The sequence below is a fragment of the Euleptes europaea genome, chromosome 2 (genome assembly GCF_029931775.1).
Source record: "Euleptes europaea isolate rEulEur1 chromosome 2, rEulEur1.hap1, whole genome shotgun sequence".
Taxonomy (NCBI): domain Eukaryota; kingdom Metazoa; phylum Chordata; class Lepidosauria; order Squamata; family Sphaerodactylidae; genus Euleptes; species Euleptes europaea.
This window is the reverse complement of record NC_079313.1, coordinates 135,685,641-135,703,603: the sequence shown is the minus strand read 5'-3', so window position 1 is coordinate 135,703,603 and position 17,963 is coordinate 135,685,641. Positions and strand designations below refer to the sequence as shown.

Below are 17,963 nucleotides of genomic sequence, written 5' to 3'. Positions count from 1 at the left end.
AGACATTTCAGGCCTTTTTGGCTTCAAAAGTGAAAGTCTCTCCTAACAGACTCCACCTATTTCTCATATTTATACTTTTCCAGAGTTCTTTGATTCAAGAGGGTTTGAATATCTCCTCCTCTCAAATCCACCCTAACTCTGATCTCATCTTTGTGGTCACATGCATATGATCTCATCTGTTATTCAGTGATATCCTGTTCCAGATACGAAAAATCACCTGCTTTGTTCAGTTTAAGTTAGACAGGACTATTTTCTACTGACTTATATAAATAACCACAGCTTACAAATATAATAGAAAAATAACATTTTTCTAATATGCTAGAATTAAATTAATTAAAATCTTATCCCACAACGTCACATCCCAACATTTCCAAGGCAGACTTTGTTTGCGGGGTGGTTTGCCAGTGCCTTCCCCAGTCATCTTCCCTTTACCCCCAGCAGGCTGGGTACTCATTTCACCAGCCTCGGAAGGATGGAAGGCTGAGTCAACCTTGAGCCGGCTACCTGAAACCAACTTCCGTCGGGATCGAACTCAGGTCGTGAACAGAGCTTTTGACTGCAGTACTGCAGCTTAACACTCTGTGCCACGGGGCTCCTAAATACCAACACACATCAGCAAAATGACATATGGGGGAAAGATTAAGCCCCCCCCCCCAACCTACCCACCCCAGGATTGCTCCTCCAAGTGTAAGCTGGGGAAAGGGGATGTGAAACTCAGTGGTAGAGCCTCTGCTTGGCAAGCTGAAGGTCCCAGGTTCAATCTCCAGTTAAAGGGACTAGGCAAGTAGGTGATGTCTCTCCCACCCAGATCATCACAGGTCACACCAGGTGTCTCCACTGGGTTTCAAGGGGACGGGTCCTACACACATTCACAGAGAAACTCCATATCTCATTTGCTAGGGAAATGAGGGGGGTGGAAGGAGAATCGCTCGAGCTCATAGAATCATAGAGTTGGACGGGGCCATACAGGTCATCTAGTCCAACCCCCTGCTTTATGCAGGATCAGCCTAAATCCTCCCTATGGGCCCTTCCAACTCTATGATTCCACGATCCCATGACTTTGCATGGCTATCCCTATGTACTTATTCTAGGTAGAGCAGGAACCATAGCTCAGAGGAAGGGCACGTGCTTTGCCTACAGATGGAGGTCGATGGGGCTTTGACTGAAAGACCTTTGACTGAAGCCTTGGAGAATGTTGGCAGACAGGGGAAGGGAGGAGATGTTCATAGACTGGCTTGGATGGGTGGGGCAGAACAGGCACCAGCACATCCCCCAAAGGATCCCCCTCCTCAAATCAGGCCTTTCCAACAGGATGAATGATTCTGTCTGTTGCAGCTGCCTTGTTTTCCCTGCAAAGCCAAGTAGAAACGGGTACAGGAAGACCTCGAAATGTCGGAGAGGCAAAGGTACACAGTCCCAGAGGTCAACAACAAGAACTCAAAGAAAAAAAGAGTTTTGCGAAAATTGTGGGTAAAATTTATGAAAAGTGAAATACAAAAATAATCAAATTTGTGTCACAATATGACAGACAACTCATCAACACATTAGCATCAAATGTGTGGGAAAAAGTATTTACAAAGTCACACATCAAAAACTGCATTCATATTAAATAAGAATTCTTAACAAAGTCTTAATTCTTAACAAAGTTACACAGCAAAATTCTAAGATGCAATTTTTGCAAAACTCTTTTCTTTGAATTCTTGTTGTTGACCTCCGGCACTGTGCACCTCTTCCCTGCAAAGCCAGCAGAACAGCAAAATTATGCACCCGTTTTGGATTTCTATTGCACAATGTAAGGAGTTTTGCAGTGACTTGTGGCCAGTTTGTAGTTTGGAGCGGTGGGCTCTGATCTGGAGAACCGGGTTCGATTCCCCGCTCCTCCACATGAGCGGCAGAGGCTAATCTGGTGAACTGGATTTGTTTCCCCTCTCCAACACACAAAGCCAGCTGGGTGAACGTGGGCTAGTCACAGCTCTCTTAGAGCTCTCTCAGCCCCACCTACCTCACAGGGTGTCTGTTGCGGAGAGGGGAAGGGATTGTAAGCTGGTTCGAGTGTCCCTTAATTGGTAGAGAAAGTCGGCATATAGAAACCAACTCTTCTTCTTCTAAAATGGGGAATGGAGAACCATGAGCAAAGGCAGACAAACAGCTGGATACAGAGAGACAGACAGAGAGACAAACAGCTGGATACATAGAGACAGAGAGACAGACATATAAATAGACAGGCAGACAGATAGACAGAGAAACAGCTAAACAGACAGACAGACAGACAAGACACAGATAAACAGATTCAAAAACAGACTAATATACAGACAGATATATATAGATGATAGATAGAAAAAACAGCAGAATATTCCGTGCTCCGTACACGCAGTCTTGCTGATCCATTTCCGTGGAAAGTCTCCCCCGCATCCCCATTGTACATTCCTGGCAGCGTTGGCATGGAGACTCTATGCGCAAATGGGCCAAAGAGCATCATAAGCTGTGTGGAAACGTGATGGACACCCACACGGAAAGTTACCACGTGGAAATGCTTTTTAGTGTGGAGGGCAGATCTGAATCAACCCTGAAAGTGGGTGTCTCTCTGTGTGTGGGGGGGGGTCTCTACCTGACACCCTGGAGAGCTGCCAGTCAGAGTAGGCAATACTGACCTTGATGGACCTTGGTGGTCTGACTCAGTATGGGGCAGGTTCATTGGTTTATGTACATGAGAGAGAAAGGAGTTGGCAAGAACATTTTCTATCAAAATTAGAGTGCAAAACTCCAGTGCCAGGTTTCTCCACTCTTCAGCATCACAGTTCCCTGGGAAGTCCACTTATGCAATAATTTGAACTCTCCTTCTTGAGAAAAGGTAAGAATAGCCGTGCTGGATCGTATTTATAGTCCATCTTGTCCAGCATCCTGTTTCCAGCAGGGGACAGCCAGATATCTTAGTTGTAATTCAGCTGTGTCTAATAATAATAATGAATAATGCTCATAATGAAGCTCAAGACAATGCCTTTTCCTGGATTGAATAGGGACCTGGGATTCCTTTCTCATTACCAGTGCTGATTTCTCCACGCCTATCACCCCTCTGCATATCACACCTAACACAATCACTCCTGCTAATGTCATTTGCCTGCTTTTGACATGTACATGCTATTGCCATTGGGTGTGTGAATTCACTCTTAAGGATAGATGGAGTCATATTCTAGATGTATCTGAAGAAGTGAGCTGTGGCTCACGAAAGCTCATACCCCTGCCAGAAATTTTGTGAGTCTTAAAGGTGCTGCTGGACTCTTGCTCTTTTCTGCTGCTACATGGCTACCCATCGTGCTCTATCCCTAACATTGGTTATTCAGAGGTAGACTGTTTCAGAACATGGGGGTTCTACTTCATTATCAAGGCTACCAGCCAAGGACAGACCTAGCCAATAATTCTGTCTCATACTGTCAATCACATATCCTAGATACACTAATAATTTAAGCTGAGCAGAAATCAACTTTGGTTGGGTTTAATCCCATCCACCCATCGGGTTTCACGAAGCATGTAAATCCATGGCCGAAATTACTCATTCCGTACAACATATTGGATTTTAAAATGATGCAAAACTTCATTTCAGCTCCAGCCACTGCTTCTGTGTTCCATAAGCCAGAAGCCACAAAAAGCATTAATATGGAAGTCGGTTCCTAATTCCCAGTAGCAACCTGAAGTTTTAAATTGGAAATAAATCAGTTTGGTACCAAAGCAAGCAATTTTGCTGCCCTCTTGTGGAAGAAAGTATGAACTGACCCAGCTGCAACACAGGAAGCCTCCATTCCACAAAAAGAGGATTTTGCATATAGAAATGTGCTTCTTTGCACAACTTCCCTATGTGCAGTAAGCTTTCTGGGAGGGATCATGACACAAAACCCCCTGAATCTAGCCAAAGGAGGCCACGATCTAGGGGGTCTGTGCACAGAGCATCAAACTGTCCCTGTGACTCCATATCCTCTCCTGCTGACAAAGCGCTGATGGATCAATCCTTCCGCCTGCCATTTCATAGAATCATAGAGTTGGAAGGGACCACCAGGGACATCTAGTCCAACCCCCTGCACAATGCAGGAAATTCACAACTACCTCTCCCCCACCCCACACCCCCAGCGACCCCTACTCCATACCCAGAAGATGGCCATGATGCCCTCCCTCTCATGAACTACCTAAGGTCATAGAATCAGCATTGCTGACAGATGGCCATCTAGCCTCTGCTTAAAAACCTCCAGGGAAGGAGCACTTACCACCTCCTGAGGAAGCCTGTTCCACTGAGGAACTGCTTTAATTTAGAAAATTCTTCCTAATGTCTAGACGGAATCTCTTTTGATTTAATTTATCTGTTTGGGGGACGGGACAGGACCAAGAACACTGCTGTGCTCACAGATGCATGGGCAGGCATGCTGTTGTACAGACGATGTTTCTTATTTATGGAGTTTCTCAGTAAAAAAAAAAAAAAAAAAAGCATTCTGCCAGGTCCCTCTTCGCCACCAGCAGGAGGTTTTTAGGGCAGAGCCTGAGGAGGGCAGGGTTTGGGGAGGGGAGGGACTTCAATGCCATAGAGTCCAATTGCCAAAACAGCCATTTTCTCCACCAATTAGCTTCTTTGACTGATGGGACAGGTTGGAGGGCCTCTCTCAGTGATTATTTGGGTTGGTCCCAATAAAAAGTGTATGTTTGTGTGTGTGTGGGGGGGGGTTATTGAACCACTATGGCTACCAGCAATCGTTTTACCAGGGAATAATTCCTATCGGATTCAACGGGGTTTCTCTTGAGTGCATAAACTCAGGCTATGATTCCTTTTCTGTTACAGGGGAATAAGCTCTGTAATTAGGGTTGCCAACTGCCAGGTAGTAGGGACTTCATTGCCAAAGAGTCCAATTGCCAAAGCAGCCGTTTTCTCCAGGTGAACTGATCTCTATTGGCTGGAGCTCGGCTGTAATAGCAGGAACTCTCCAGCCACCATCTGGAGGTTATGGGAAAAAGGCACTAATATATACAAATATCAAATAGTACAATTAGTACAAAATAGAATGTTGCTAAATACTTTATAAGAACATCTCAGATGGCGTAATTGGCCATCCATCAGTAAAGATTTTGTTACGCAGGATGCGCTCCTTTTCCTGGTACAAATGTTCTAAGGAATGTTAATCTCACTACAAAAGATTTGCTACAAGAGCTGCTAGACTATTCAGGTATTCTTCAGCACTGACCTGAAATTGAAGAAGCTGACTTGAAATTGAAGAAGCATGATGCGAAATAGGGAATACTATTGGAATCCCATTTTTCTTTCTCTTGGCTTTTGAACTATGAACGCTTACCTACCATTATGATAAGACGATTTTCCCATTCTTAGTGTCCTCAATTTTGCTTGTACCTTGTGACGCTATTATTGTCCTAATTGGATTAATTGTGCTTTGCTTGTAATTTATCTAATTGTTATGTTCTTGCATTGTTCTTATAAAGTATTTAGCAACATCCTATTTCGTACTAATTGTACTCTTTGACATTTATAGATGTCATTAGTGCCTTTTCCCCATAACTTCCTATTGCTGGCACGGGTTTTTTGGTTTTGAATACCACCTGGAGGTTGGCAACCCTAGGCGGAGCCTGAGGAGGGGAAGGTTTGGGGAAGGGAGGGACCCCAGCAGGGTATAATGACAGCGAGTCCAGAAGTGAGCGATGTAATCTTGAGATTAGTTGAAACCCCGGGAGATCTCCCGGCCCCGCCTGGAGGTTGGCATCCCTCCCCCAACCCTCCCCTCCCCCCAACTCTGAGCCCCTCCCCCCCACATCCCATATCTTTCCCATTCCCCTTCGAGGCTCCCCCGACCCACCGACCAATCTACCCACCCATTAGGCTTCAAAGCTCCAGAATGCCCGGACAATGGGCACGGGGGTGGGGGGTTGTTGCCAGGGCCACCTGCCAACCGCAGCACGGATCCCAGCCCGGGCAGTGGGGGGTAGTGCGAGTGGCTACCCCGGGAGGGACCAGCCATGCTCAGCCAGAGGTAAGGGGGGGCGAGGGCGCTGCTGATCCCCCCCTTTCCATCCCTGAGCGCACAGAGGGACCTCGGGGGGGGGGGGTAGCCAAGGGCATGCCCCTCTGAGCCCCCCACCCCACCCCAGGGGGAAAGGGACTTCAGAGGGAAGGGAGAGGTCTGGTGGGGGCGAAAAGAGGGCAGGTATTGGGGGAGGGACACCCCAGCCCCTCGCCCTGACCACATGAGGAGCCCTTCGAATGGGGGGGGGGCGTAGAAAGCTTAGCCTTGCCACCCTCCAGGTAGGGGGAAAAAGAAAGGCACCGCTGTACTAATATCACGGAGATAAAGAATTCAGTACAGGAGCAACAATGTATGCAAAAGTGAAAACAGTATTTATATATATATTAATAGTGATGGTATAACAATACACATACAAAGGGACTACACAAGAAGGATATTGTTCCAAAATTAGCAAAAATTGACAAAGTCAAGGTTTAAAGCCACATAAGAATGTTTTGAAGAATAGTTGCCACCTCCTCTTCACCTGTTTGAATTCATCATAACTGGAGACTTCCTTCAAAACATTCATATGTGACTTTAAACCTTGACTTTGTCAATTTTTGCTAATTTTGTAACAATATCCTTCTTGTGTAGTTACTTTGTATGTGTATTGTTATATCATCACTAGGACTGGCATCTTTCTCCTGGAGGCAACAGCAACTTTGGAGGGCAAACTCTGCAGTATACTACAGATCCGCGGCAAAATTCCTGCCCTCCCCCCCCCCAATTCCCACTCCACAAGCATCACCCACAATATATATAGGGTTGCCAACCTCCAGGTACTGGCTGGAGATCTCCTGCTATTACAACTGATCTCCAGCTGATTGAGATCAGCTCACCTGGAGAAAATGGCCTCTTTGGCAATTGGACTCTATGGCATTGAACTCCCTCCCCTCCCCAAACCCCGCCCTTCTCAGGCCCCACCCCAAAAGCCTCCCGCCAGTGGCGAAGAGGGACCTGGCAATGCTAATATGTGTATGGTTTGCACTGATTATGTTTCTATAATCTCTTAAGAATCGTTTTGTTCTTTTAATAAATCAAGAGTCCAGCGGGACCTTAAAGACTAACGGAAATATTTTTGCTACACGTACACATGATCTCAAGGTATGAAACATTTCTGGGCAGTTCTTGAGGTTTTCTTCCTTGGTTCTACGTTCCCACGGGCCACCTCCAGAGGCAAGATTGTGAGGAGAGAACGTGCCCGTGTGAACTGGGCACAGCAAACTGGTACCCCTTTCCCTCGATTTCCATATTCTCCACCTTTCTGAGAAATACCAGCATAAGTGCGGAAACTGCTTCTTGCCCTAATCCCCCCATGGAAGCAGCACTGTATATAGAATCATAGAGTTGGAAGGGATCGCCAGGGTCATCTAGTCCAACCCCCTGCACAATGCAGGAAATTCACAACTACCTCCCCCCACCCCAAAATCACACAAGGTTGGAAGAGACCAAAAGGGCCATCCAGTCCAACCCCCTGCCTTGCAGGATCCCACAATCAAGGCGCTCCTGACAGATGGCCATCCAACCTCTGCTTAAAGACCTCCAAAGAAAGGGACTCCACCACCCTCCGAGGCAGCGCATTTATATTTATCCTTTGTCTATATTTGCCCTTTAAATGAGAATTAGTACAATTTCAGTTAGTGTAATTTGTAATTTGTTTAGCAAACGTATATGCCGTATTGTTTATTTAGCAAATGTGTATGCTACTTCTCCAGAGATCTGCTTGGGGAGGGTCATTAGAAATAAATATTTGGCTTCTTAGCTGTTGTAAAATGATGTTCAACTGTTAACTCAGCCGCTCGTTTGCAATATGGAATGGTAATAATAATTTACAGGGTTGTTGTTAGGTGTACCGAGATAATCTTGCACTAACCTAGATAGGATAGAGGGCGGGATAGAAATCTAATAAATAATAATAATTTAAGTTATAGATACTAGCTTACTGCCTGGTAGTATATACCATGCATAAGTCAACTGACGAAGAATCATAGAATCACAGAGTTGGAAGGGGCCTCCAGGGCCATCTAGTCCAACCCCCTGCACAATGCAGGAAATTCACAACTACCTCCCCCTCCCACACCCCCAGTGACCCCTACTCCATGATGGCCAAGGTGCCCTCCCTCTCGTCATCTGCTTAAGGTCATAGAATCAGTGTTGCTGACAGATGGCCATCTTGCCTCTGCTTAAAAAACCTCCAGGGAAGGAGAGCTCACCACCTCCCGAGGAAGCCTGTTCCACTGAGGAACCACTCTAACTGTTAGAAAACTCTTCCTAATGTCTAGACGGAAACTCTTTTGACTTAATTTCAACCCGTTGGTTCTGGTCCGACCTTCTGAGGAACAGAAAACAACTCGGCACCATCCTCTATGTGACAGCCCTTCAAGTGCTTGAAGATGGTTATCATATCCCCTCTCAGTCTTCTCCTCTTCAAGCTAAACATACCCAGCTCCTTCAACCTCCTAGGACTTGGTCTCCAGACCCCTCACCATCTTGGTTGCCCTCCTCTGGACACGTTCCAGCTTGTCTACATCTTTCTTAAATTGTGGTGCCCAAAACTGAACACAATACTCTAGGTACTTAAAATGGCTGCGGCGTCCTCACTGCAGCCAAGAAGATGCCTTTACATCTAGTCTGGTCCTGCTTGTGATGTAGGGATGCCAGCCTAGAGGTGGAACCTGGGGATCCCCTAGAATTACACCTCATCTCCATACTAAGGAGATCTGTTCCTCTGGAGAAAATGGGTGCTTTGGAGATGCCGGGGATTGGACCTGGGACACATGAACACATGAAGCTGCCTTATACTAAATGAGACCCTCGGTCCATCAAAGTCAGTATTGTCTACGCAGTGGCTCTCCGGGGTCTCAGGCTGAGGTCTTTCACATCACCTACTTGCCTTGTCCCTTGAACTGGAGATGCCGGGGATTGAACCTGGGACTTTCTGCATGCCAAGCAGATGCTCTGCCACTGAGCCACAGCCCCTCCCCAGGATGGGATGTGTGGGTAGGGAAAGGCAAGAAGTCCGGGAACAGAATTTATTTATGTATTTATTTATTTATTTATTTACATCATTTCTACCCTGCCTTTCTCCCCGGGGGGATCCAAAGCAGTTTACGTTGTTCTCCTCTCCTCCAGTTTGTCCTCACAACAACCTTGAGGGTAGGCTAGGCTAAAACCACGCGACTGGCCCAAGGTCACCCAGCAAGCTTCCATGGCAGAGACAGAATTCAAACCCAGGTTCCCCACAGTGTTCCTATTCAGACTCTTTAACCAGCGCACCACGAAAGGGAAGTTTATCTTTCTCGTTATTCCATGCCTCTCCATCCTCTGAGAGTTCAGGGTTTTTTTATGCAAACAGGAGGGACAAAGGTGAAGGAAATGGAGTTTTTCTTAAGAAAGATCCTGAGTCTGATTAAGGACTAAACGAAGTGAGTTGATTCGGAAATCACAAACTTGGTAAACGACTGAGAGACAGGCTTATTTCTGTCTAGGGTCCATAACTAACAGGGAAGAAGGATCACAACCTTTCTATCTATCCAACTCTCACACTTGCTGCCCTCTGCTGATCTTCCTTTCTTTAATCAGTCTTTGTGCACTAGACATTGTATTTCCAACAAAAGGCTTTAAAATCCAACGTAGGAGTTGTTTTCTGTTCCCCAGAAGGTCGGACCAGAACCAACGGGTTGAAATTAAGTCCAAAGAGTTTCCGTCTGGACATTAGGAAGAGTTTTCTAACAGTTAGAGCGGTTCCTCAGTGGAACAGGCTTCCTCGGGAGGTGGTGGGCTCTCCTTCCCTGGAGGTTTTTTAAGCAGAGGTTAGATGGCCATCTGTCAGCAGTGCTGATTCTATAACCTTAAGCCGATGTAGAAAAGGGCAAGAGTCCAGTAGCACCTTAAAGACTCACAAAAATATTTTCTGGTAGGGTATGAGCTTTCATGAGCCACAGCTCACTTCTTCAGATACTGTGGCTCACGAAAGCTCATACCCTACCAGAAAATATTTTGGTTAAGGTGCTATTGGACTCTTGCCCTTTTCTACTACTGCAGACAGACTAACACGGCTACCCACTGTGAATTATCTTAAGAAGATGATGAGAGGGAACGTATCTTGGTCATCTTCTGGGCATGTAGGGGGTCACTGGGGGTGTGGGGGGAGGTAGTTGTAAATTTCCTGCATGGTGCAGGGGGTTGGACTAAATGGCCCTGGTGGTCCCTTCCAACTCTATGATTCTATGAAAAATACTGTGAAGGCTAGGGTTGCCAGGTCCCTCTTCACCACCAGTGGGAGGTTTTTTGGGTGAAGCCTGAGGAGGGTGGGGTTTGGGGAAGGGAGGGACTTCAATGGCATGGAGTCCCATTGCCAAAGCAGCCCCTGACAATACACTCCAATACCACATTAGCCTTTTTTCCTGCTGCATCACACTGACTTCGCACGCAGTGTTACCCAGAAGTATATCCCGATCCAATATGCATGCTTCTCATTTTTGTTACCCAGATATTGCCTCCCTGCCACCTGTCCTACAGAGAACCAGCATGGTGCTGTGGTTAATAGCGGTGGTTTGGTGCGGTGGAGTTTGATCTGGAGAACTGGGTTTGATTCCCCACTCCTCCACATGAGTGAACTGGTGAACTGGATTTGTTTCCCCACTACTGCACATGAAGCTGGCTGGATGACCTTGGGCTAGTCACTGTTCTCTTAGAGCTCTCTCAGCCTGACCTACCTCACAGGGTGTATTTTGGGGGGAGGGGAAGGGAAGGTGATCGTAAGTCGGTTTGATTCTCCCTTAAGCAGTAGAGAAAGTCAGCATATTAGGAACCAACTCCTCTTCTTCTACCCTGTGCATTCACTTGCAAGCCCTCCACCACCCATGCTCGTGGCTTCCTAGAGTTGATGGGGAAATGCATGCAGGTGGTGCATGGTGGCAGCACTACCAGCTGCACACCCCTGCCAATTCTGTTGGGGAAGGAGTGTGAATGTGGCGCAGGCATTGGCAGGACTTGGGAGCAGGGGAAGGATGCACAACCAGGTCAGGGGACACATATGTGGGTGGGTGGAAAGCATGACCTGGTGGGCCCTGGGAGTAGGCTCAAGGGGGGCCCTGGGCATGGTCTTCCCAGTGCCCCCCAAAACACAAAACCAACTGCACTGTGCACAGTTCAGAAGACAGCTGTCTAGAAGGGCTCTCTGTTGAACATATTGGGTTGCATTGTGCTCATTTTAACTAACTTAATTTTACCTGTGTATGGAAACCAGCATGGTGTAGTGGTTAAGGTGTTGGACTAGGATCTGGGAGATCCAGGTTCGAATCCCTACCCTGCCATGGAAACTTGCTGGGTGACCTTGGGCCAGTCACACACACCAAGCCTCAACCCTGGCAAGTATTTGGATGGGAGACCTCCAAGGAAGTCCAGGGTTGTGACACGGAGGCAGGCAGGCAATGGCAAACCACCTCTGAACATCTCTTGCCTTAAAACCCTATGGGGTTGCCATAAATCAGCTGTAACTTGATGGCAAAAAAAAGGAAACATACATACATATATGTTTTAGTAGCAGGATTTAGTTATCTTTAGTTAACTTCACTTCGATTAATTTTATACTTACAGTAAAAGGTTATAAAGTATAAACAAATAATTGTGCTGTTAAGAAAAAAAGCTTAAGAAAGCAGGAGATTAGATGTGGGAGTGTAATGAAATAAGTTAGGGGACTAGAGCAACGGCCCTATGAGGAGCGGTTAAGACGCTTAGGGCTGTTTAGCTTGGAAAGAAGGCGGCTGAGGGGAGACATGATAGAGGTCTATAAAATTATGCATGGTTTGGAGAGAGTGGACAGGGAGAAGCTTTTCTCCCTCTCTCATGATACCAGAACGTGGGGTCATCTGCTGAAGCTGGAGGGTGAGAGATTCAAAACAGATTAAAGGAAGTATTTCTTCACACAATGCATGGTTAAATTGTGGAACTCCCTGCCCCAGGATGTGGTGATGGCTGCCAACTTGGAAGGCTTTAAGAGGGGAGTGGACACGTTCATGGCATGGAGGAGAGGGCTATCCATGGCTACTAGTCAGAATGGATACTAGTCATGATGCAGACCTGTTCTCTCCAGTATCAGAGGGGCATGCCTGTTACATTAGGTGCCGTGGAAAGCAGGCAGGACAGTGCTGCTGCAGCCGTCTTGCTTGTGGGCTTCCTAGAGGCACCTGGTTGGCCACTGTGTGAACAGACTGCTGGACTTGATGGGCCTGGGTCTGATCCAGCAGGGCTTTTCTTATGTTCTTATGTTCTTAAGTAATGCTATAGTTTATAAGACAGCATAAAGGGACTGGAAAATCTTATACAATGGGATATCTCATGTTGGTTATTTATATTATCTTAGTAGATATAGAAGATAGGTAATAGACAGCTCCTTTTAGAAGATTTGATACACTGTATGTGTGTTGTGTAAGTATGTTGTGCATGATTTTGTAACTTTCTTTTTCTTTAACAACACTATTTTTAAAAAATGGAAACTTATTTGAGTACATCTGGAAAAGTGGTATAACATCTATATTTGTAACTGACTTGCTTCCCTTTGGGTCTTTGCCTTGCCACCGTTGCGTTCCAGCCCGGGCATCATGAACATTGGAACTATCGACGTCTACTTGAACAAGACGGGAACCAACCTCCGGACCGTGGTGTACAGTGGCGAGGAGGAGGAGAATGAAGCTTGGAACATGTACGTGGAGAGGAAGAACGTGGTGCTGGAGTTCCTGCGCTCCGACCTGAGCCCCCACCTGCTCAAGCGCCACCACAAGAGGGTCGAGCTTCTGCGGAAGTGCTCCTACTCCATCGAAATCCTGCCGAAGCACTTGGCCCTGGGGGATCAGAACCACCTGATGCTGCCCACCACCATGTTCCAGCTGATCGACCCCTGGCGGTTCCAGAGGATGAAGAAAGTGGGCACAATCCAAACCAAAATCCAGCTCCTCCTCCTTTCAGAACTCTTGGAGCAGCTGGAGAGAGGCCGTGAGGACCTGGTCCACTTCCTGGAAACCTACGACATGATGACGTTCCTCTCGAGGTGGGACGTCATCAGGCAGCGGCTGTCCGATCTGTCCGAGCAGATGGATAATTTCCTGGCTCTGCTGGTACCCGGCAGGTTGCACGTCAAGCATCGTCTGGTCTCCGACGTTGGGGTCACCAAGATCCCGCACATCAAGCTCGTCCTCGTCACGAAAATGCCAGTGTGGTTCGACCGAAAAGAATCGGTTGCCCACGAGGACTGGGTGAGCCTCAAGTGGTACACGAGCACTCAGCAGCAGCCGCTGGAACAATACGAGCTCCGCTTTAAGCTGCTGGAGCCCCGGGCGCCGCAAGAGAAAGTCCACTGCGGCGTCATGTCGGTCGCCTCCAACTCGTGCGAAATCCACAACCTGCTGTCCGACCGGCTGTACAGGTTCACCGTCAAAAGGGCAGAGACTTACACCCTTGTCTATGAACAGTGGCGTGACTCCATCACGCTGAAGACAAAACCATACCGCGAGGAAGGTGTGGAGAACACCATGTCGGAACCTCGCCTCTCCCATCTTAGCCATACACAAGGAATATAAAATAACGTCAGATTAAAAACTTATTTTTAAAGGTTGTGCATGACATTTTCTTCTCCTCTCATGGTGTAGTGGTTAAGAGCGTGGACTCTGATCTGGAGAACCGGGTTTGATTCCCCACTCCTCCACTTGAGCAGCGGAGGCTAATCTGGCAAACTGGATTTGTTTCCCCACTCCTCCACACGAAGCCAGCTGGGTGACCTTGGGCTAGTCACAGGTCTCTTAGAGCTCTCTCAGCCCCACCTACCTCACAGGATGTCTGTTGTGGGGAGGGGAAGGGCAGGTGATTGAAAGCCGGTTTGAATCTTCCTTAAGTGGAAGAGAAAGTCGTCATATAAGAACCAACTCTTCTTCCTGCCAGTGGGTTTGGCAAGCTTGAAACTGAGGAAACAAATGGCCCAGGTAGCGAAGCAAAACAGGAGTTTCCTTTGACCTGCTATCCTTGAGTCTTGCCTCTAAGGGTGGCATCACGTGGCTTTGCCTTTAGTTGGGTGCTCCACTGCGGGATGGGATGCCAGCCCGGTCTCTGCAGTGGAGGTGAGGGAGAAGGGAAAGGCCCTGAAACCAGGACTGGTTGAGGCAAATCCTGGAATCTGGGAGCAGGTTTCATAAACCAGCCACCATCAAAAGAATCCAGGGCTTCGCGGGACATCTAAACCAAGCCATCGTGTGACATGTCTCCAGCTGAGAGGCACTTTGCACAAGCGGAGAGACCCCACAAGCACTCCCTCCTCTACGGTTGCCAACCTCCAGGTACTAGCTGGAGATCTTCTGCTATTACAACTGATCTCCAGCTCACAGTGATCCGGTCCCCTGGAGAAAATGGCCGCTTTGGCAATTGGACAATATGGCATTGAAGCCCCTCCCCAAACCCCACTCTTCTCAGGCTCCGCCCAAAAACTTCCTGCCGGTGGCAAAGAGAAACCTGGCAACCCTAGCCTTCTCCCACGTTTATTTTATTTTTACCTATATCCCACCCTTTCTCCCAGCTGAAGATGGGCTCAGAGCAGCTAACATCAAAAGAACGCTATAAAATGCAATAAAAACAAAATTACCCCAGGTAAAACCAAGAAATCTCTAAATTAAAAACAGATGGCACTGCAGTTCCAGCACAGGGGGGCCACGGCCGGCCTGGAAAGCAGCCATGGTTCCCTATTAGGCCGGCTATGCTGGAAAACTGTCACCGCCCTCAACCATAGGCCTAGTGCAGGGGTCGGGAACCCTTTTTGCTCCAAGGGCCATTTGGATATTTATAACATCATTCGCAGGCCATACAAAATTATCAACTCAAAAATTAGCCGACCAAGCCCCAAGCAGGCAGCTGCCCCAGATGACCCCCCCCCCCGCAAGGGCAAGCAAGCAGGCATCCAACCGGTGGTGCATTCGCCGGGCATAGCCATCCAGCCGCACACCGGAGTTGCTCCTGCTCCACATGGTCGGGGCCGGATTCTACAGCCAGCTCCTGCTACCTCCGCCTGCAGGGATGCAATGAGGACACACTGGCTAAGAACTCCCCCCCCCTGCACATTCTAACCCTGACCCTTTAACCCCTCCATTGTCACCACTTCTGCCCCCAGCCCTTTTGTAGTACAGAGGGAATACGTTTCTCCACAGCCTGGGCAGGAAAGAGTTAACACAGTTTATTGGGCGGTCCTAGCAGCTCCATAGCTAACAACTCTTCTGCAAGGGGGGAAAAAGTTCCTTTTCTCGGCAAAACAAACCCACATCCGCCTTGAATAGAAGCTGTTCCTGTCTGCGGGAGGGGGCGGATCGCCAGTCTTAGATCCTTCTGCGCTAGAGATCTGCCAGGACCCACAAAGGGCTAGACCAAATGATTTCGCGGGCCTTAAACGGCCCCCGGGTCTGACATTCCCCACCCATTCCATCACTGCCATTCAACAATGTGTTGAGTTTGGAAACTGAAGGAGCTGGGTTCAAACCTTCCCTTCCACACAGTCAGTATGGGAAGCCTTCAGAAATCCCTTCTTTCTCCCTGATTTTCCAGCTAGGTATAACAGCCATCTTCACAGGTTTGTTGTATAAAGGTACAAATTACTGACTCATGGGGTGACGTCGTATCCTGACGTTTCCTAGGCAGACTATGTTTACAGGGTGATTTGCCAGTGCCTTCCCCAGTCATCTTCCCTTTACCCCCATTTTACCAACCTCGGAAGGATGGAAGGCTAAGTCGACCTTGAGCCGGCTTCCTGAAATCAACTTCCATTGGGATCGAACTCAGGTCATGAGTAGAGCTTGGACTGCAGTACTACAGCTTACCTCTCTGCGCCACGGGGCTCCTGATTTACTATATAGATGAGAGAAAATAATGGACAACAGTTCTGTTTTAATCTGCTGTTAAAGGTGATCCACTTTCTGAGAATGTGCAGTGATGTACCTACCCTCTCCCCCCCACTAAACCTCGGAGATAGTTTCAGAGGGCAGCCAGGTTGGTCTGCAGTAGAAGAGCAAGTTTCAAGTCCAGCAACTCCACAGAGACCAACAAGAGTTTCAGGGTATAAGGTTTCGAGAGTCAAAGCTCCCTTTGACAAATATCTGACAAAGGGAGCTTTGACTCTTGAAAAACCATAACACACACACACACACAAAAAGTCTTGTTGGTTACTAAGGTGCTACTTAGGGTGGTCAACCTCCAGGTACTAGCTGGAGATCTCCTGCTATTAGAACTGATCTCCAGCCGATATAGATCAGTTCACCTGGAGAAAATGGCCACTTTGGCAATTGGACTCTATGGCATTGAAGTCCCTCCCCTCCCCAAAACCCATGTTCCTCAGGCTCCGCCCCAAAAACCTCCCGCCGGTGGCGAAGAGGGACTTGTCAACCCTAGTGCTACTGCACTCGAACCAAGAAGAAGAAGAAGAAGAAGAAGAAGAGTTGGTTTTTATATGCAGACTTTCTCTACCACTTAAGGGAGACTCAAACCGGCTTACAACCATCTTCCCTTCCCCTCCCCACAACAGGCACTCTGTGAGATAAATGGGGAAGAGAGAGTGTGACTAGCCCAAGGTCACCCAGCTGGCTTCATGTGCAGGAGTGGAGAAACAAATCCAGTTCACCAGATTGGCCTTCGCCGCTCACGTGGAGGAGTGGGGAATCAAACCCGGTTCTCCAGATCAGACTCCACCACTCCAAATCACCGCTCTTAACCACTACATCATGATGGCACTAAATTAATACCTATTAAAGAACAGCAGTTGGCCTATGCCCTCAACACAAAGTTATTAACCCAGAATAATGGGAAGGTAGGGTGCTGCCATGCAAAGAGAATGGCCCGGACCAGTGGGGGTGGAGTGGGGCTGGCTGGACAGGATGCTGCTTTGCCAGTACAGAACGCAGAACCACCTCCTTCCCTCCAGCGTGGTATAGTGGTTGAGTGGCGGACTCTAATCAGGAGAACCGGGTTTGGTTCCCCACTCCTCCACATGAGTGGCAGACACTAATCTGGTGAACCAGGTTGGTTTCCCTTCACCTCCATGTGAAGCCTGCTAGGTGACCTGGGGCTAGTCACAGTTCTCTCCAATCTCTCTCAGCCCCACCTGCCTCACAAGGTGTCTGTTGTGGGGAGGGGAAGGGAAGGCGATTGTAAGCTGGTTTGATTCTCCTTAAAAGGCAGAGACAGTCGGCAGATAAAAACCGACTCTTCTTCCTTCCTCCCTAGAGATACACCGCAGCTGGCAAAAGCAGCTTCCGTGTAAAATAATAAGGGGGTGGTATAATCTTGGAAAGTGCCTGTTATTGGGTTGCCAGCCTCCAGGCAGGGCCTGGAGAGCTCCTGGAATTACATCGGTACTCTAGACTACAGAGATTAGTTACCCTGGCGAAAATGCCTGCTTTGGAAAGGGGGGTGGTGGCCTCTATGGCATCATATCCTGCTGAGGGCCCTCCCTAGATGCCACCTCAAAATATCCAGGAATTTATCATCGCAGAGTTGGCAGCTCTAACTGCTACTGACTTGCATTAATGGACTATAAAGTGAAGGTGTCTCTTGGAGGGAGTGAACCGGGGGGTTGGCATCCCTGTGTGTGTGTGTGTGTGTGTGTGTGTGTGTGTGTGTGTGTGTGTGTGTGTGTGTGTGTGTAAAGTGCCGTTCAAGTCGCAGCCAACTTATGGCGACCCCTTATGGGGTTTTCAAGGCAGGAGTCTTACAGAGGTGGTTTGCCACTGCCTTCCTTTGTATAGCAACCCTGGACTTCCTTGGTGGTCTCCCACTAACCAGGGCTGACCCATTGGCATCCCTAGCTGGAGAAAATGGCTGCTTTGGAGGGTGGACTCGATGGCATCTTACACACTGGGGTCAGTCAAGTTTATTAATACA

General features: G+C 48.0%; 1 protein-coding gene across 1 annotated transcript; it reads left to right on the top strand.

The window, feature by feature from the left end:
* Positions 1 to 1,389: 1,389 nt before the first annotated feature.
* FNDC11 (fibronectin type III domain containing 11) lies at positions 1,390 to 13,633 on the top strand. The gene is made up of 2 exons (XM_056844913.1): positions 1,390 to 1,406; positions 12,649 to 13,633. The coding sequence occupies exons 1-2, from the start codon at positions 1,390 to 1,392 to the stop codon at positions 13,631 to 13,633; spliced, it is 1,002 nt and encodes a 333-aa protein (XP_056700891.1).
* Positions 13,634 to 17,963: the final 4,330 nt, after the last annotated feature.